The 20,916-nt window shown below is 39.4% G+C and overlaps 1 protein-coding gene across 1 annotated transcript in view; it reads left to right on the top strand.

The window, feature by feature from the left end:
• The window catches only part of LOC100768060 (ankyrin repeat domain-containing protein 36A), a 236,859-nt gene that overhangs the window by 157,427 nt on the left and 58,516 nt on the right, over positions 1–20,916 (top strand). Inside the window, exons 13-15 of the mRNA XM_035452430.1 lie at positions 12,463–12,521; positions 15,187–15,223; positions 17,109–17,181. Of these exons, the coding sequence (XP_035308321.1) occupies positions 12,463–12,521; positions 15,187–15,223; positions 17,109–17,181 (169 nt within the window). The remainder of the gene's footprint in view (positions 1–12,462; positions 12,522–15,186; positions 15,224–17,108; positions 17,182–20,916) is intronic.

The raw sequence follows: 20,916 nt of genomic DNA, 5'->3' as shown, positions 1-20,916 counted from the left end.
GGGAGGCAGTGGCTTGCTAAGTTACATCCCGATGGTGTCACTTCAGAGTCACAAAGATATTAGGTCAGACACAGGGGTGGCAAGGAATGGCTATTAACTGTGATAAAGTAGCCCAAGATATGTTTAGTAGTCTCTGGATCCCCACTTCAGTCTCTCCGTAATAACTTGCATATCTAGTCTGTGATTAATCAGCCTCGGAGAAGGTTCAATGTGAGCTGCACTGGCTTCTTTCCTGGACTCATATTGGTATAATCTATAATTTTGGACTGTTGTTAGTATTTCTATATTATATCCCTGTGTTTTTGATTAATACATTAACAGCTTGTTTTAGCCCCTAATATTTATTATATGTAACTTCAGTTACTATGTCTTCTGCAAGAACAAACTTGCTGTGTGCTACCATGCATGTTGCTTAGGTCCTCAATACATCTTTCCTAATCTTTCCCATTTTGCCTACATTTTTAAAACTCTTACTGGTATGGAAGATATAAATTAAATGTACTGTCTTCCCTATCAAAGCATTAAATGAGAAAGGGGGAGTTTCTGTAAAGAAATTTGTATAGAGATGCCATCTTGAAAAACATCCCTCCCTGCATCAGCATTTTCTAAGATCAAATCATGTGCTCAAGGTTTCATCCTGCTCTCAAAGTTACTCTTTCCTTATCTACTGCAAAGCTTTAAACTATCCCACCATGTAGGGACCTGAGATTGATCTCTGACCACTCAGTGAGACATAAGATGCCTCAGGACTAAAACCCAGCAGGAACCAGCAAAGCAAAGCCAACTTCTGCAGGAAGAAAACCATTTGCATTTCCAAAATACTCTCGACTGTGTGTGGTCATATTCTTGGGATCTCAGACCTATTCTAGCACTGGGGTTTTCAGTTTGATGTTTAAACTTCATGAAGTTTGCTTTAGTAAGTTGTCTTGTAGATATGTGTTCTTTCATGGTAAAGTAGAATTTTATGTATTTGGTGACTTCTCTGTTGTTTGACTCTTTGGTTTGGGATTCCCTGTAAGTTAGGGTTAAAAAGAGAGGGCAAGAACCCTATCCTTCTCTTTGACAGGTCTTCTACTCTCAAGGGTCTATAAACTGTCACTCTCTGTCTTACCTTGTCACCCCACTAGCAAGAGGAAGTGTTAGGAAATTGATTATTCATTTCCCTTGCGTCTACAAAGAGGCCCAGGTGGCTGATGGGAGGTGGTGTCTGTCTGGTCTCACTCATGTGCTCAGGGCTCTATCCTGCTAAAATTAACTGGTTCCCAGCAGCCTGTGGGTGTCACCTTTAGTTTGTGAAGTGTTCTGCACCTTCTAATAACACATAAGGCCTGCATACCTGTTTGATTCATTTTCCCATACCCCAGAAAACTACAGTTGTGCAACAGCTCTGGAGATGGAAGCAATCATGAATTTAAGGCCTGCCTGAGCAATGTAGCCAGATCCTGTCTCAAAAATCCCAGGGCTAGAGTGTGGATCATTGTTAGTACATTGACCTTACATTAGAAAGTGCCTATAATCTACCCCCAGCACTATAGGAAGAAGGGAAGGGAAGGGAAGGGAAGGGAAGGGAAGGGAAGGGAAGGGAAGGGAAGGGAAGGGAAAAAGAAGGGAAGGGAAGAAGGGAATGGAAGGGAAGGGAAGGAGGGAGGGAGGGAAGGAGGGAGGGAGGGAAGGGAGAGAGAGAGAAAAAAAAAGATGAGGAGAAAACTACATTTCATACTACCTGGGGTCTGCACAGCCTGGCAGACATCTTTGTTCTGCCATCTTTCTTTAGAAAGTGGGACATGATCGTCACGGGGCAGACAGAAAAGCTGCATACCTCATTATTTTTCTCACCTTTCCCTTCCACCCTGTCAAGGGGTCCTGTTGGACCTGGAATGACACAGGGAAAGCACTTCCAATGATTTTCTCTCGCTTTTTGGCTCTTTCTGTCTGAACTCACTGTACACCTGTGAGTAATGTCCTTGAGATGAACTTCCCCTCCCTGCTCCCAGGGCACCCACAGCCCCTCGGGTCATGGCTTTGTTTCTGGCCTGTCATATAATCAAGTTCCATATAAATTACTATTTGGGTCTCACTGAATATTTTCCAAAGTCTCAGAAGCTTGGAGCTGGCTCAACTGCGGTTGCAGCTCTGATTAAACTTTCCAAAGACTGAGTAAGGATCCATATATAATTGGTGTTGAACATTACTTGAAAGAGAATTACAAGAAAGCTAGCTCAAGATGGAAAGGGAAGCCAAGTTTTCTGTTCCATATGTGGGCTCAAATAAAAAGGGCACATTTCATTTCCAAATCAATGCAAACTATATTCTGATTTTAGGAGTACAGAAATCAATGTACCACACACTTGCCCAGCTGGATCATTTCAGTCAGATGTGAGAAAAGAAACAAATCTGTAATAGAAACTCAAGTTAACAGCTGTAGATTATGGCTGGTTTAGTTAGGGTTACTATAGCTAGGATGAAACACCAGGACCAAAAGCAAATTAGGGAGGAAAAGGTTTATTTGGTTTACACTTCCATATCACTGTTCATCACTGAACGAAATCAGAACAGGAACTCAAACAGGGCAGAAACCTGTAGGCTGGAGCTGATGCAGTGGCCATGGAGGGGTGCTGCTTACTGGCTCATTTCTCATGGCTTGTCCAACCTGCTTTCTTATAGAACCCAGGACCACCAGCCCAAGGATGATGATACCACCAAGGATGGACTAAGCCCTCCCCCATCAATCACTAATTAAGGAAATACCTACATGCCTGCCTATAGCCCATCTCATAGAGGCATTTTCTCAACTGAGGCTCCCTCCTCTTTGATGACTCTAGCTCGTGCCAAGTTGACATAAAATCAACTAGCGCAGTTTTCCAATACTTTAGTCTTAGGAATGTCCTATGTTGTTTAGAGTTAAAGATGAACAATGGATCTTTGTTTGTTTGTTTGTTTGTTTGTTTCAAGACAGGGTTTCTCTGTGTAGCTTTGGAGCCTATCCTGGCACTCGCTCTGGAGAGCAGGCTGCCCTTGAACTCACAGAGATCCTCCTGCCTCTGCCTCCCGAGTGCTGGGATTAAAGGCATGCACCACCAATACCCGGCGAGCAATGGGTCTTTTAAATATGTTGTTTCTATGCGCGAGAGCCAAAATTGCCTTCTTTAATGGCATAGTTTACTGTTTAATCAGTGATAAACAATCAAGATGAGACCATGTCTCTCTCCACCTTATTTCCTGTTATCATGATAGTATCCCTCACTTCATGTAGCAAAAATCATGAGAACTAGAAATTGTTTTTTTAGTTAGCTTTGGAGAGAGGAAATTTGCCTACTCAGTGTCTAATCATTCTTAACCCCTGTGAAATTTTTGGCTGTCATCACTCTTCATGAGTGAAATGGAGGCAGAGGAGGTAACTAAAAGCTTTGCTTTTTTAAAACAAAGATTAACTTTTAAGTATACAAGTAAAAATACACTTAGTATACAGAGTTGATCATGCTCCAGAATTGTTCAAAGAACCAAACTCATGTCTTATTGTATGTTTTCACTCTGAAGGGTTTCCAAGGGACCTGGTGCTAATGATTGTGATCCTACAGAAAAAGAGAATGCTGAGGTAAATTGCTGCTTTATTAGATTGATTTTTTTGTTCTAAATTTAGCTTTTTTCAGTATTTATCCCTAATTATGCAGTACCTTCTCTATTATCATTTTTTGTGGAGAGTTTGTCAGAGAAAAACTTCCTATACAATTTTGTGTAGTTGATTTGTTTTGTTTTGTTTTACTGTTTTTGAGACAGGGTCTCTCTCTCTATCGGCAGTTCTCAGCCTGTGGGTCATAACCTCTTTGGGGTTGAACAACACTTTCACAGGGGTTACCTATCAAATGTCCTACATATCAGATATTTATATTACAACTCATAATGGTAGCAAGATTACAGTTATAAAGTAGCAACAAAAATAATTTTATGGTCTGGGGGTCACCACAACATGAGGAACTGTATTAAAGGGTGGCAGCATAAAGAAGGTTGAGAACCACTGCTCTCTGTGGTCCTGGGTGTCCTAGAGCTCACTAGAAAGACCAGGCTGACCTCAAACTCACAGAGTTCCTCCTGCCTCTGCTTTCCCAGTGCTGTAGTTAAAAGTGTGTGTCACCACACCTGACTTGTAGTGAATTTTTTAAAACTTTGGTGATAGTAAACATTTGGAGGCCATTGAGAGTTGAAACAAAGGCCTAGAAATGCATAATGACAGGGAAATTCTGTTAGATGTAGTTTACTGACATGTCTTAATTTTTTTTTCAATTGTTGTGACAAAACGCCATGACCAAAGCAACTTATAAGAGGAAGAATTTAATTTGGAGCTCATGGTTCCAGAGGGTTGGAGTCCATGATCATCATGGCAGGGAGCATGGCAGCAGGCAGACAGGCATGGTGCTGGAGCAGTAACTGAGAGCTCACATCTGATCCACAAGCAGAAAGCGGAGAGAGCTAACTGGGAATGGCCTGAACTTTGAAATTCTCACAGCCCACCCCCCAGTGACACTCCTCCTCCAACAAGGCCACACCTTCTAATCCTTCCCAAACAGTTTCACCAACTAGGGATCAGTCTTTCAAATATATGAGCCTATGGGAGCCATTCTTATACAAACCACCATACCACAGAAAAGTAAAAGTGAGATTTAGGCAAAGATTATTGGGATAAGTAAACATTAACCCAATATTCATCCCTAAAATGTGTATTAAAATTAATTATCATAATAATCAAGGAATATACCTCTATCTACAGTGTAACACTATGCAGAAGAGAGCCTGAGGGTATATTCTCCTCTAGCACTTTTAACTTTGGTTTGAAGAGTGCTTGTTCCCTGTTTCTGTCTTTGATGCTATTTTCAGACTAATACTAACATAGGTGTGTGTATACTCACTATCAATATTTGCATTACGAAAGTAGTATACTGTGTTTTGTAAGTCATTCAGTTAAAAGTATGTTTGACATCTTACCTAGCTGTGAACCTTGTGAACTACAGTAATGACCAGTGTGGCAAGATAGGCCCATGGATGCAATAATGGCATGGATGTTAAGGGGATAAACAGCTCCTTTCTGATTGACTTTAAGGCCTGCTCCACAAGAGGAAACACATGTCTGGTATTGTAAATTTGACTAAGAATCTGTGTGTGGGAGCTCCTAGGCCCCAGGAGTGGTCCTACTATTATTATTCCAAGTGAGCATAGTATTAAATTGCCCTCCAGATTCTTCTCACTACCCATAGATGAGTGAAGCTCCCAGACTCCATCAGAGAAGTTTGTGTAGTTGATGGTGGTTAATGCAGAAACTCACAACTGGTTAAAGTGCAGAGAATAATGGAGTGCTCAAATGCGATACCCATACCATACCCTCTCCACAAAGCTTAGGGCTTTTGCAGAACGGTGTGATTAAGAGCCACGGGTCTGGAAGGACCAGAGTGAAATGACTTCTAGACATGACAGGACTGTTGCACTCATGAACTCAAGCAGCAATGGCTGTCTGCATAAGATTTGCATAAGGTCTAGCCAGTCAATATTCTAGCATGGAGAGAAGGGCTCATGATCCACCACCCTAAACTGCTAACTAAGGATCTATAGTGGTTAATAGCTTTGGAAGAAGGGAGAGTCAGTTTTCTTTAAGGGTGTGGTTCCTAGTAGGACAGCCATGCTCCAGTGGATTACCTCATACCCAAGAGTATACGGTAGCACAAGTTAGAGTTATGTGGTTTTTTAAATGAAGTGGGGGGGCAGTAAGGTTGGCTCTGGGAGGAACTGTAAGAAGAGTTAGAGATGGAGATGATCAAAATACATTGTCTGACATTCTCAAAGAATCAATAAAAATGTTTTAAAGGAATATGTTTGAGTATAAATAATATATATTTTTATCTTAATAATAACCAATTTATGAAACGGAAGTGCAGTAACTACATAGTGAATCTTTAATTCCTGAATTTATTTCTATTACAGTTTTAAAAACATATCCAAATTTCTTGTATCTCATTTCAGTATTTCACATTTCAGAAACCTTTTACCCTGTTATTTAAATACACACCCTAAGACTTCTTTATCACTTCATGTTTCAAAAGGTTAAGAAACCTACTTATGCTGGGGGTGATAGTGCACACCTTTAGTCCTAGGCAGACAGGTGAATCTCTGTGACTCTGAGTTCAGCCTGTTCTACATTACAAGTTCCAGGTCAGCCTGTGCTGCATAGTGAGACTCAATTTCAAAAACAAACAAATGGAAACTTACTTCTTTGTAATCTGGAACACCTAGAATATGTTTCGTTTGAAAGACACATTTTAATATTTTTAAATATAAATAAGTGAACATGTAAGTGGAGTTTTGTGATGTAATTTTACAAGCAATATACCATCAAGGACACCAGTAATTATATGTTAAATTTGATTTTTTAATAAAATTTTGAGGGTCTTTATTTAATAAAATAAAATAGGGTCTCACTATGTAGCCCTGGCTTGCTCAGAACTCTCTATGTAGACCAGTCTGGTCTTAAATTCACATGTTAAAATTTTAAACACATGCCATTATTATCTCTTTAAGGATTTGTAATTCTGGGTGATTTTCTCTAGGAGCTATATGCTAGGGCAAAGAAGGATGGAAATGTAAGAAATAGAAAAGGCAGTTTACAGCTCATCCCAGTGATCTCCCTTTGTGAAAGTCGATTTGAGGTTTAAAACATCTCATTTTTATTCCTTATATCTCTTCATGCTCTACATGTCCTAGATTTCTGATTACTAATTCTGTAAGTGACAAATGAAGAGAATATTTCTCCAACTCTGTCTTTCTACTTGAAATGTTAAAACTTTCAAGTAGGCACATATATCTATGATTAGCTGACTAAATTTCTTTTCTAAAATAGGAAATATCTTTTTATTTTTTTGAGAATTTCATTCATGCATATAACATGTTTTAATAAAGCCCACCCCTCAATTCTTTCTCTTCCAATTCCTCCCTATTCCCCTATCTCCTCCTACCCCCTCTATCTCTTAATCCCATGTGTTCTTTCTCTCTCCCTTTTTAAAAGCCCATGAAATCCACTTAGCATTGCCAGTATATGCATAGGTGTAGGATCATCTGCTGGAGCATGTGTAGCCCCTTAGGGGCCACGTCCCTGAGGAAAACTGATTCTCCCTCCCCCAGCATCATCTGGTGCCAGTCATTCCTGACTACCTCACCCCTGGATGCTGAGCTTTTTGTGTGACTTGGCCTTGCGTAGGTCTTATGCATGCAGTCACAACCACAATAAATTCACATGTGAAACTGCCCTGTAGTGTCCAGAAAACACTGTCTCACTGTAGTAACTGTCTCTGGCTCTTGTCATCTTTCTACCTCTTCTTTAGCAAAGACCCCTGAACCTTTAGGATGGGGTGTGGTGTAGATGTCCCCTATAGGGCTGAGCAATCTGCAGCCCCTTGTTGTCTAACAGTTTACCAGTTGCGGGTCTCTGCTAGTAAGTGTCTACTCCAAAATGAAGCTTCTTTGAGAAGGGTTCAAAGATACGCTATTTTATGGGTATAAAGAGTCATTTTAATAATTTTGCCAAATAACAGTGGTAGGTTCTCTCCTCTGGCGTATGACCTTCGTTACCTTAGGTTCTACCCCTCCCCCCAAAAAAGCCTAAAGCAAGGTCTTTTTTTTCCCACAGATCACTAGGGAAACCAGGAATGTTACTCAGGTGCCTCTCCTCAATGGGAAAGATAAGATACCTGTTTCCTGCCCAGAAAGCTGGGAGTGGATATTGTTAACAACCTGGTGACTCTTTTGTTATCTGTGGATGCAGACCTCACCCACCTATTGCTGCTACTGAGGCAGAACTTTCCCACCTATTGCTACAGAGGCAGACCTCACCCAAATCCCCCAGAGTGCTTACCTCACTCTCCAGCTCCCAGTTAATAGAGCCCATCCTTAGAGGGGATGTCATGTGTACCTTATAGCCTGTTGTCCTCTATGCTATTTCAGTCAGACAGCACACCAGATTCTGACTCTCAAAAGCAGTTTTAATATTATTGTCCTTCTGATTGCTGTAGACAATACCTGACAAAGGGTTAATATCAGCTCCCTGTCTGAGGCTAGCTCACTGTGGTGGAGGAAGACATGGCAGCATGAATGTGAGTGAGCTAGTAACATTACATCTGCCACCAGGAAGCACAGAAATGGAGGCTGGATCTCAGCTTTTTTTCTCTACCTCATTTATTCTGAAATTCGAGCCCACAGGAGAATGCTGCTCGAATTTGTTGTTGGTCTTCTCACCTCAGTTAACCCCTTCTGGAGACACCATTGTAGACAAGTAGTTGTGTGCCCATGATGATTCTGAATGAAGCCCCGTTGATAATAAAAAACAGCCATCTCAGCTAAGAACATGGAACACATTTTCAAGAGTCTATTGATCATTTGTGTGTCTTCTTTTGAGACCTGTCTACTCAGTTCATCAGCCTATTGATAGATTTGACGATTGGTTTGTTGATGTTCAATTTTTGCAGTCCTTTTTATATCCTAGATCTTAAGTCAATGACTAATACATAGTTGGCAAAGTTTTTTAAGCTTCTATAGGCTGTCTCTTCACTCTGGCAGCTGTCTTCCTCACTGTTCAAGATTTTAATAGCACCAATGTCTATGGGTGCTATTAAATCCCAATGTCTATAATCTAAATCATTTTCTGTAGCACTAGAGTCCTTTGTGGAAGGAAAATCCATACTAATACTTACATGGCTTTGAAGTGGTTTCCTCAAACACTAACAATTTTCTATTAAGGCCTTTGATCTGTTTCAAATTGATGACTGTGTTGAGTGAGATGTGTGGATCTTAGCTCCTAGCTTCTAAATGTTGAGACCCAGTGCTCTGAGCACCATTAATCAGAGGCTTCCTTTTCTCCAGTGTATGTTTCTGACAACTTCATCAAAAAATAAGTGGCTTTGAGTGCTTGGTTTTATATGTGCACCCTGTATTCTATTCCATTGTTTCACATGTTTGTCTTTGTTTTAATTATTTATTTTTATGTGTGTGGGTGTTTTGCCCACATGTAAGGGCACCACATTTAGTGCCCCCTAGAGGCCAGAAGAAGATATTGGACTACATGAACCTGGAATTGTAGACAGTTGTGAATTGCCCTGTGGCTCCTGGGACCTGGGCCTGAGTCCTCTACAAGAGCAGTAAGTGTTCTTAACTGTTGAGCATCTCTCCAGGTCCCATATGTGGGTCTCTATGCCAATATAATGCTAGTTTTGTTAATATGATTCTGTAACAGAAATTGAGATTAGTCATTGTAATACCTTCACGATTTCTCTTACTAAGGATTGCTTTGTTTATTAGGACCCATATGAATTTTAGCAGTTTCTTCTAATACTGTTAAGAATGCCATTGGAATTTTGATGTGGATTACATTCAATCTGTAGATCACTTTTGATGATATACCAGTTGTCACAATGTTAAATCTGCCAATCTTGAGCATGCCAGGTCTTTCCATGTTCTATTGTCGTGAGTCTCTGCAGTTTTGGCCTGCTTTTCTTGAGAAGCTGAAGCCTGAGCTATGTTCTGTTGTCTTCTTCAATTTCTTTCTTCTGTGTCTTTCTTTCCTTATAAAAGTCTTAACCTCCTTTACCGGGTTTATTTTTAGGTATTTTGTCTTTTAATTTGTTGTGCATGAATTTTTTCTTCTCATTTCTTTCTTGTCTAGTTTGTTATTGGTGTGTAGGAAAGCTACTAAGTTTTACGTGTTGATTTTGTATACTAATAATTTGTTGAAAGTGTTTATCAAGCCTCAGTGTTTCCTAGTGGAAAAAAAAATCTCCACTCCCTTGCTAAGTTGTACGTCCATGTTGGTGACCCTGCCATCCACACTTCTGACTTTCTCTGCCATCTTGCCAACTACTTCCTGTGAGCTATAAAATAGACCTCATCTGCTCATTTGCATTCTTTTTCAGGTCATCAATCAGTTTTACCAGAAAAAATGTGACAATCTTCTGATATTCTACACATCTGAGTGTCTTTGATTTCTGTCTAAAGAGCTATGATCTGTTGAAGGAGTCATGTTGCCTTGCCTTTCCATGTTTCATGTAGTGACAAGACACGAGATTTCTCTTCATCTGACCTGTCTGTAGAAGAGTCGCTGCTTCACCCACCTCCTCCACTGGGTTTGAGCAAGTGAGGCCTGTGGTTTGTGCCTTTTGGATATTGCCTCTCCCCTCCCTTCCCTCCACAGGGAACAGAGTTCTACTTACTTCTCTGCTGCTCTTTGTTTTCCCTCCTTTTACTTGGTGATTTGTGAAACCCTCCCTCTGTTTGTGATATGGCACATTTTTCTCATTCCAACTCTCCTTCTTAAACTGAGTTTAGAGGGTGACTGATGTGACAGCCCGGGTTGAGGAACAGCATTTCACAGGGAAAGAACTGCACAGGTGAAGGCCCAGTGGAGGGAAAAGACACCATTTATTTCCTATCTGCCTTACACTGTCATGATCACAGAGTATGTTAGGCGATTTTTCATTATGTTAATGAATCACTTATTATGTATATGTATATTAAGTAATATGTATCACTTCATGAGGGTTTTTTTTTGTTTTTTTGTTTTTTTGCAGAGGATCAAACTCTGTTTTTGTTTGTTTGTTTTTTTCAAGATAGGGTTTCTTTGTGTAGCCTTGACTGTCCTGGAACTTGCTTTGTAGACCAGGCTGGCCTCGAACTCACTGAGATCTGCCTACCAACTTCATGAGTTATTGAGTTACTGTTTTTTGGTTTTGTATAGGATGAACTGGTGTCACTTTTAGCTCCACTGAAGGAAAACAAACCACAGATGAAAGAATTTTCAGTAACTGAAGCTGCCAAGTTACAGACAGATGTCAAGCTGGATGGGTACCCCATTTCCTCTTTTCTCTGAGTAGCAGCCTTACTGTGCTCTGGGTGGTTGCAGCTAGTACTGTGATCTGAAAAACTCAATAGAGAGGAACAAATTTCATTTCTAGTTTATGAAATATAGTTATCTAGCAAAGTGTCTTTGTTGGGGTTTCTATTGCTGCAAAGTGGCACCAGGACAGCAACTCTTTTGAAGGAAAACATTTAATTGGAGTGGCTAGCTTTTAAGTGGCTTGCTCAGAGGTTCAGTTCATTATCATCATGGCATATGGTGGCATGCAGGCAGACATGCCATTGAAGAAGGAGCTGAGGGTTCTACATCTTTGCTCCACAGGCAACAGGAAGTGAACTGAGACACTGGATGTGGCTTGAGCACAAATGAGACCTCTAAGCCCACCTTCATAGTGATACACTTCCTCTAACAAGACCACACCTCCTCCAACAAAGCCACACCTCCTAATAGTGCCTCTTCCTATGAGCTTATGGGGGCCAATTACATTCAAACTACCATACAAAGCATAAGTAATTTATAAATGAACTATTTGGTGCAGGCACAAAAAAGTATTGGAAAGGATTGATACTCCACTTTAATGATGCATGGTACTTGTTATTCACAGTCTGGTTGTATGTTACATGATGCTGAAGGATTCCATATTAGTTTTACTGATTTTATGAAATACAGACTTGTTCATATTTTATTCAACATTGAGCATAAATATCTTATTTTCTTTTTCATCAATGCTTCTAATGTGCATGTCTTATGAAAGTACATTTTTAAACAGGAATTGAAAATCACTCTCTCGTTTGGATGACCAGGCTTTAGATTGCTATCTCTGAGGAATGTTCACCTGGCGGTATTTCTGAGTGACAGTTGATTGTGACTACCAGAACCCATTTAGGTCTTTTTATGTTGTTTTTTGTGTTTTGTTTTTGTGTTTTGTTTTGTTTTTTGTTTTTGTTTTGTTTTTTTGGTTTTGTTTTGTTTTGTTTTGTTTTTTGTTTTTGTTTTTGTTTTTCCAGACAGGGTTTCTCTATGCAGCTTTGGAGCCTATCCTGGCACTCGTTCTGGAGACCAGGCTGGCCTCGAACTTACAGAGATCTGCCTGCCTCTGCCTCCTGAGTGCTGGGATTAAAGGCGTGCGCCACCAACGCCCGGCATGTTGTTGTTTTTTAATAGTGTCTTAGGCTTTATGTGTAGTGAGCGTGGGAAGTCCGAGTAAAGTGTCTTGAAGTGCATTAACCGTTCTCCAGTGAGTTTATGTGCTAGGTGGATGATAACAACAACACAAACGGGTTTCAGACTCATACAAGAGAGCATTTCATTCCTAGATTTCACATTTGGTAGATGTGTGACCTTGAGACATTGGTTAGTGGCTGTATCACTTGGCTTCATTCTTGTCTTTGGGTGTTTGTTTGTTTGATTGCATTTGCCACAAAACTTTAAGGGTTTGTACATTTGAAGTATAGGTGACAACTTCTCTTGTATTTAATGAAACATTCCTTAAGAAATTTAAAGTCTTTATTAAATGTTTTAATATCTCTACTAAAATAGTAATTAATGCTTATCATGTTTCTCATTTTTGGAAAAAGACAAGGTGTTTTAGAATATGAAGAAAATGGACTTGAAACTTGTCAAGAAAGCAATTTAGGTAAGGTCTGGATTAGGAATTATTCTAGATAATCTTTTCTTTGGTTAAAAAAAGTAAGAATTAAGTAAATCAAACCATGAAAGTGGTATTTATGCAGTAAACCCATAAAATGATTTTGCATTTTTATATTGCTTATTTCCCTAGGATTAGAGCTGTTTAATGAGTTAATCATTAAATATATTTTGCTTTCTGAAATAATATAACCAGAAAAAATTGTTTTCCTTTGTGGTCTTGGGATTGAACCTAGGGCTTCTCCAATTTTGGATAAGTGCTCTTTCACTGAAATACACCTGTCTTCTGTAGTTTCTTTTATTATTATTTATGGGTGTACACTTTGATGGAATGCTTTTCATATGTGCAAAGAACTTGATTTCGTTGAAAATATGCAATATAAAGAGAATGGCTAGAGGAATGTCATTATGCTGCAATACCCAATAGAAACATGGCCATCCTGCTCAGTTATATCCAGACACATATTTGCAAAAATGGAAGGGTATATTTTTTTAATTTATACTTTATAAAATGGCCATCACAATGACTTCCATAACTATCTTTCCATTGGAAATAAGGCTAGAGTCTTGTTCTCATTTGCTTTTTTGGAACTCAATCAGAAACAATGGAGGAACATTGCTTACTGGCTCACTCACTGGCTCATGCTCAGCTAGCTTTCTTATATAGACCAGGCCTACCTACCTAGGGATGGTGCCACCCACAGTGGGCTGAGCCCTCCCACATCAATCATCAGTCAAGACAATCTCTCACAGAGATGGCCACAGGCAAGTCTGATGTAGGCAATTCCTCAATTGAGACTCCTTTAGAAGGCCATAGGTTGTGTCAAGTTGATAGCTGACAATCACTGGGAAGAATCTGAATAAGAGGCACTAGGTTACACATGAAAGAACACTAAGGATGAACATGAGCATGCTTTGTAAATTTGTAACCTTTCCTTTTGGAATTGTTACATTTTAACATCTTTAATTTATTTCCTACTGATGGGCCTTGAACCTAACACCTCTGTCTTAGTTACCTTTTTATTGATACTAAGAGACACCATGAGCCAGGGAATTTATAGGAGTTTATTTGGGGCTTACAGTTTCAGAGGGTGAGAGTCTATGACCATCATAGAAGAGAATATGGGAGCAAGCAGGGAAGCATGGTACTGGAATAGCAACTGAGAGTTTACATCTCGATTCACAAGCATAAGACCCAACTGGGAATGTCATGAGCTTTTGAAACCTCAAAGCCAGCCCCCAGTGACAAATCTCCTCTAACAAGGACACACTTCTTCATCCTTCCCAAACAGTTCTACCAACTGGGGACCAAGGGTTTAAACCTATGCACCAATGGGGCCATTCTCATTCAAACCACCACAACTGCCAACACTCTTAGGAAGCCATAATACACATACACACACACACACACACACACACACACACACACACACACACACACACACACACACACACACACACTTTTCTATGAGTCTAGTAGACTGTCTGTCCTGGGAAAGACTAGGAAATACCTAAGAGAGTTCCAGTACGTATTTTTCATGCTTTAGATGATATTTTAAAAGTTTTCTTTGTGTACAGAGAGCCCTATGTTCGTCCATTCTGAAACTTGAAAGAGATAATGATTTTATTTCATCTTTAATGTCAGATAGCAACTTTCTTTCCCTCAGTGGTACATTCCAAGCCTATCTCTAATTATAAGTATGGTAAGGAATGGATAAATCATCAAGGCATGTTCTTCCCATGAAATAGTGATCCATTTGTGTCACACACAAGATAGAGGACATGGCTAGAACTGAGAGAGGTTGTTAGCTTTCCCTAGTAAGAGAAAGCATCTTGATACCTCTTGATCTTTTCTTCTTCTGGAATCTGGAGACTGAAAAGGATCTTTGCCCCTCCTCTGTCCATTACGTTTTGCAAAGCTACACAGGACCACAACCATTCACTGATGTCGCTTATGCCAGGGTTTTTTATCTGAAGCTGAGAAGTTCCCCCTGAAATGTTACAGTGGTTGTGTTGTGTCATAGCAAAATAAGTTCACAGGGAGAAGGGGTGACTCAGTTGTGACTCTGGCTGCTCTTTCAGAGGACCCAGGCTCAAATCCCATCACCCACATGAAGATTTAAAAGCATCTGTAATTCAAGTTCCAGGGGATCCAGTGCCCTCTTCTGGCCTCTGCAAGCACCAGGCATCCAGGTAGTGCACAGACTTGCATGTGGGCAAAACATCCACACAGATAAAATAAAAATGGAAAAATTTAAACATAAAAGTAAGTGCATACTCCTAGCACTGCTCCTAGTGCCATTAGTCCAGGAGAGTCACACGACCCATTTGGCACTGCCAGCCTCTTATAATAATGTCATCTCTGTCAGTCTGAAGGTTTGCAATTACAACCATGGCCATTATGCATAGCAGTCTGCATTTAGGTATTAAATTTTGACAAGCTCTTTCCTCTTTTGCTGTGAAACACACAAAATGGTGAAAGTATAAGCTTCTGAAGAGTGGATTGCCTGTCACTAGAATTCTATTGATGAATGGCTCCAAATTTATTCACACTAACAAACAATCATCCATTTTACAGTTTTAATACATTATACTTATCTCTTTTCTATTATTTTATATTGCTGATTAGTAATATATTTTTCCTTTACCTTTAGAAGCATCTGAAAGTACTGAATCCTATTCTATACTAAGGTAAGGTTTTAAAGATTAATTTAAGTACAGAAAAAATAAACTAGTGTTTGTTAGTTCTCTCTGGCTCACTGCCACATGACATGTCTGATGCTTTCTATTTCAGTTATCACAACTTGTGTGTAAAGTATGCATGCTGTCTGTCTTAACCCATTTTTCCCAGTAGGTGGCTCTCATTGAGGGGCCCATAATCCTGTAATTGTCAGGAAAGTGACCCATGTAATTAGCCCATGCACGTTCTCAGTTTTCTTGCTCTTCTGCATAATCAATAGACCCAAGAAATCAATTCCCAAAGTCCAGGTGTGTATGCGCTCATGTCCAGTGTTCTCAACAATCATGGTGGTACTGTAATCATGGTCTAATCATAGTTGAAGTCATAACCAATGCCTGTTTTCACCAGTGAAGGATTTAGGGCATATCTTAAACCTGTGACCATGGTACCATCAATTTTATACATAACAAAATCATGTATCTTCTGGAGAGAAATTATTTTTCTAGAAGTAAACCATTTCTACATGTAGAGAATGTTCAGCTAGCAGTATTTAAATCTGTCCGGAAACTATTTGAATTCCTTTTACTTTTTTTTTTTTTTTTTTTTTTTTTTGAGACTGGGTTTCTCTGTGTGGCCCTGGCTGTCTGGGAGCTCACTCTATAGACCAGGCTGGCCTTGAACTCACAGAGATCCACCTGTCTCTGCCTCTTGTCTCCCGAGTGCTGGGATTAAAAGCGTGTGCTACCACCACCCTTGCTTTATTTCTCCCTGACTTCCTATTCATATCTCCCTTGACCTACTAGCGCTGCCTGCTTCCTTAAATTTTGTCTACTCTGTTCTCATTGACAATGAACACACTTGTTGCTGTCGTTTTCCTGCATTACTTTATCTTCATTTCCTACAGCTACGTGTTCCTGGGCTTGTGTAGATTCTATCTAAAGTCCATACAGTATCTGGATTTTAGGGACTTAACCTGAACACACTAGGTAGCAGCAATGTAATTTGCCCTCATGTTCCTTAGGTCTAAGAACAGTAGCCTTTATCATCTGGAGGTCAGTGTTTTAACGATGAAGTATGTGAGATTATTGAAGTCCATTGAAGATGAGAGTGGAACTAAAAGGCAGATTCATGGTAGTTTCTAAGGATGGAGTTGCCAAGGTGGGGAGGTGTTTAGAGGATCAAATTACTTTTGGTAATGCTGTTGAATTTGGAATACTTGGGGTCTATATCATCATAATCATGATGATACAGGAATTTGGAACATATTTGTTAAATTTAATATAGTCTCTTGCATTCAGTGATACTTCTCAAACTCCTAAATATAGCATTTCTATTTCTTATATTTCATAACCAACTACATTTGACTTTGATCAAATAATACACTCATAATTATTTAATTATAATGTTATTGGTAGCCGGGCGTTGGTGGCACACGCCTTTAATCCCAGCACTCGGGAGGCAGAGGCTGGCGGATCTCTGTGAGTTCGAGACCAGCCTGGTCTACAAGACTAGTTCCAGGACAGCCTCCAAAGCCACAGAGAAACCCTGTCTCGAAAAACCAAAAAAAAAAAGTTATTGGTATAATATTCTCCAGTTCCTATGAAAAATTACAAAATGGATTGTTTTATTAAAGAGAAATGTTTTTATATGTGTTTAGCTTAAAATGGATTAGAAGATTGCCATTGATAAACATTCAAATCACATATATTCTTCATAAGACCAATACCAAAACATTGCTAGTTCTCTGTGAGAAAAGTAAAGAGTAGTTATAGTGTAAAATTAGTTGTTGAACCTGGACATAACATAGTTTCAGTGTGCCCGACACAATCGCAGATGGGGCAAGCCAGTTTTTAAAGACCTAACACTCATGCATTATTATACATTTTCATTCTGAAGGTTCTCCACCAAACCTGATCTTAGTGACACTGAGCCCACAGCAAGAAAGGACGAATATAATTTTGATACAAAGGTAAGATTCTTTGAGGTTAGTCCTCTTGTTCTGAGTATGAGTTGCATTAACATTTATTCTTAAATTCAATAACAATCTACTTATCCTTTATAGTGAAAGTTGGTCAGAGAAAACATCCTACATAATTAGAATTGGTTGATTGGCTTGTACTTTGAACCCTCACCAAGGGATAATAAGTACTCTGAGACAGCAGGGGTTGAAGGAAGAAGTGATAAGAAAAACACAAAGTGATGTGAACCTTAAATTTGATAAACTTTCCCCCATAATAAAGCAAAATTAAAATTTGGGGGGGTACATTTGTGGGACAAATATACCTTTGGGTCATTTTTTTAAATGACACCAATACAACTTTCTTTATATTCATGCTTACAAAAAATATCTACTCACAGAGCAGGAGAGTTGATTCGGTGGTTAAGAACACTTGCTGCTTTGGTAGAAAACCTAGAACCATATAGTGGCTCGGCTCATACCATCTGTAACTCCATTTCCTGGATTCAGATGTCCCTCCCTCTCTCCCTCCCTTCCTTCCTTTTCTTCTGTCTTTCTTTGGTTTTTTTGAGGCAGAGTTTCTTTGTGTAGCCCTGGTTGTCCTGGAACTCACTCTGTAGATCAGGCTGGCCTCGAACTCAGAGAGATCCACCTGCCTCTGCATCCTGAGTGCTGGGATTAAAGGTTTGCACTATAACCGCCCAACAAGCTTTTTCTGATTTATATAGGAATTAAGCATACACATAGTGCACAGGCATGCATGCAGGCAAAACACTCATACACATAAAATAAATTTAAATTTTTAATATAGTCATTTATCATAGTGACCAAGGAATTTTCTGGTGTCCCATGTTTCTAACTACCTAATGGAGACATGTAGATTTTTATTCCTTCAGTGGTTTTTGTTTTATTATCATATACAGTTTTTGGAAGATTTATGTTATTATTTGCAAGTGTGCGTTTGTGTACCTGTGTGCTCTTACCCATGATGGTGAGAGAGATGTTGGATCCTTTGGAGCTGGAGTTAGGCAGTTGTGTGGGGGTTGTGTGAGCTGTCTGGGCATGGGTGCCTGGAAACCAACCTCAAGAAGCAGCCAGTGCTCTTAACTGCCCAGTCATGTTTCTACCCCTTACTGTGGTACTTTAAGAAAATTAATTATATCATAAGAAAAACAATCATTAATTTGCAGTGTAGCACTGAAGGTGTCAGCCGTATTCTTGCATCCTATCTTTGGGGTGTTGGTTATCAAACCAAGTGCCATATGTCTGGGAGGAAGTCTGTCTACTGAGCCACACTGTCAGCACTGGAGAGGATTCTTTGTCAGTGATACTTCAAAAGAAAGAACATCCACACACCTATGACCACCTAATTTTTGACAAAGAAGCAACAAATATAAAATGGAAAAAAAGAAAACATATTCAACAAATGGTGCTGGTATAACTGGATGTCAACATATAGAAGAATGCATATAGATCCATATCTATCACCATGCACAAAACTCAAGTCCAAATGGATCAAAGACCTCAATATAAATCTAGCCACACTGAACCTCATAGAAGAGAAAGTGGGAAATACATTTGAATGCATAGGCACAGGAGACCACTTCCTAAATAAAACACCAGTAGCACAGACACTGAGGTCAACAATTAATAAATGGGACCTCCTGAAACTGAGAAGCTTCTGTAAAGCAAAGAACACTGTCAACAAGACAAAATGGCTGCCTACAAATGGGAAAAGAACTCCACCAACCCACGCACATCTGACAGAAGGCTGATTGATGGGGGAGGTCCTTCTGTGTATATGTTTGTCTTATTGGTTCATAAATAAAGTACTATTGGCTAATAGGGAAGCAAGTTAGGTGGGACTAGGAGTCCAGGAGGTTTCTAGGAAATGTAGTAAAGAGAAGTCTTGTGATCCATGGAGGAAGTGACATAGGAGGCAGATTCAGAATATAAGCAGGGACAAGCAGAAAATTGCTCTCTTCCTCCTCCTGTCTTCTCTGTGGGGTCACCAAGTAATCCCCGGGAAGACAGAACACACACAGCCGGCATCCTCGATAAGATAAGTTCTTATAAAATATATAGATTAATAGTTATGGTTGACAATTAAGACTGAGCTAGCAAATAAGAAATCCTAGTCATTTGGCCAGCAGCATTGTACCTAATATAAGTCTCTGTGTGTTACTTTGGGCACCCATGTGGCTGTGGGGCTCAGGCGGCTTGACAGAAAGATTTATTGTTACAAAAGGGTGTCAGACATGGTTTTACGAGCTTCCACATAAAAACTTCACAAAAGCTTAAAAAGGGATTTTAGAAGCAAAAGAACAGAGACAAGCACGACTTCTTGGTAGCAGCATTTTCTCGGGTGGGCTCTGTTTTGCTGGAGACAAGCAGAGATTTGAGCAGCTCCTTTAAAGAGAGGCTTCCTGACTCAGCATAAGCAGAAAAAAAAAAAAAAAAAAAAACGCAGGGCTCTTGCTAACAGGTCAATGGTGTGAATGAGCAGCTGGCTCTCCAAGCCCACAGACTGTTGCTTAATGGCAACATAAACCAAGTCAGTGAGCACAGCTCTCAGTATTGGCAGTAAACGTACTCCCACCATCTTGGAAAGACAGTGGCTAAAACAGCCATGGCTTTAATTTTAGCAGTGTTGTTTAGCAGATAAAAGACTGAATGGCCAGAAAAAGGTAAAGATTTACAATAAAGACAGATTCAGATGAAAAAAAAAAAAAAGGTTTACAGCGTGTTTAAAATATACGTAGGCTTATGAGAGAAAAAGAAACAGGATAAAGTGTTAAAAAAAGAAAAAGAAAAAGAGTAGCTGGGTGTGGTGACACAGGCCTTTAATCCCAGCACTTGGGAGGCAGAGGCAAGCAGATCTCTGTGACTTCAAGGCCAGCCTGGTGGTGTACAGAGTGAATTCAAGGGCAGCCAAAGTTACAAAGAGAAACGCTGTCTCATAAAAGGAAAAAATAAAAAAAGAAGAAATAGAGTAATGAAAAAGCCATGTAAAGATTGAAAATACACACAGAGAGTCTGGATACTATATTGTTGTCTTTAAATTGTTTAATTGCTAGGGAAGGAGCAACAACTGCTAAAAGACATTTGATTATAAATGCTGCTGAATTAATCCAACTTATACATTTTAAAAATGCTTTGACTTCAAAATTTAAGTCTAATGACAGGCTTCTTGGGAAAAGAATTTCTGCTTTTTGTTTACACAGAAAATGTAAAGCTGTGGATTCCTTCCAGATTAATATGGCTTGATCAAGCAAGACCCCCTGAAGCAGTGGCCCAACTGAGCAAAATCTAAAACAGCTGAGACCATACAGCCTTACAGATTACAAAAACAAGGACCTGGGCAGGTTTCTGTGTTTTGTCATGATCCCCAAGGTATGGACATAACCCCCAACCGACAGGAAGCAGTTTGGGATGAACAACGTCCAAATTCCCAAATATTGTTTACAAATGTTTGTTTTATTTAAATGGGGTTGGTTATAAATGGTAATGATCACAGTCAATCTCTTTTTAAAGGAAAAACAGGGAATAGGATATAGAAATGGTTACTTTACATTGGTATAATTTTCATTTATTGATACAAATTTAAGGTTAATTTGGTTATATATAAATTTCTCCTTTTTGGTATGGTGATTATACTGATCTTTTAAAATGTAATGCATAATTAAATACAGATTACATATCCACCTATAATAGTCAGAACCAATAATTAGATTAGTTAGGTTTTCT

The sequence above is a fragment of the Cricetulus griseus genome, assembly GCF_003668045.3.
Source record: "Cricetulus griseus strain 17A/GY chromosome 1 unlocalized genomic scaffold, alternate assembly CriGri-PICRH-1.0 chr1_1, whole genome shotgun sequence".
NCBI classification, from domain to species: Eukaryota; Metazoa; Chordata; class Mammalia; order Rodentia; family Cricetidae; genus Cricetulus; species Cricetulus griseus.
This window is presented reverse-complemented; position numbering and strand designations above follow the sequence as displayed.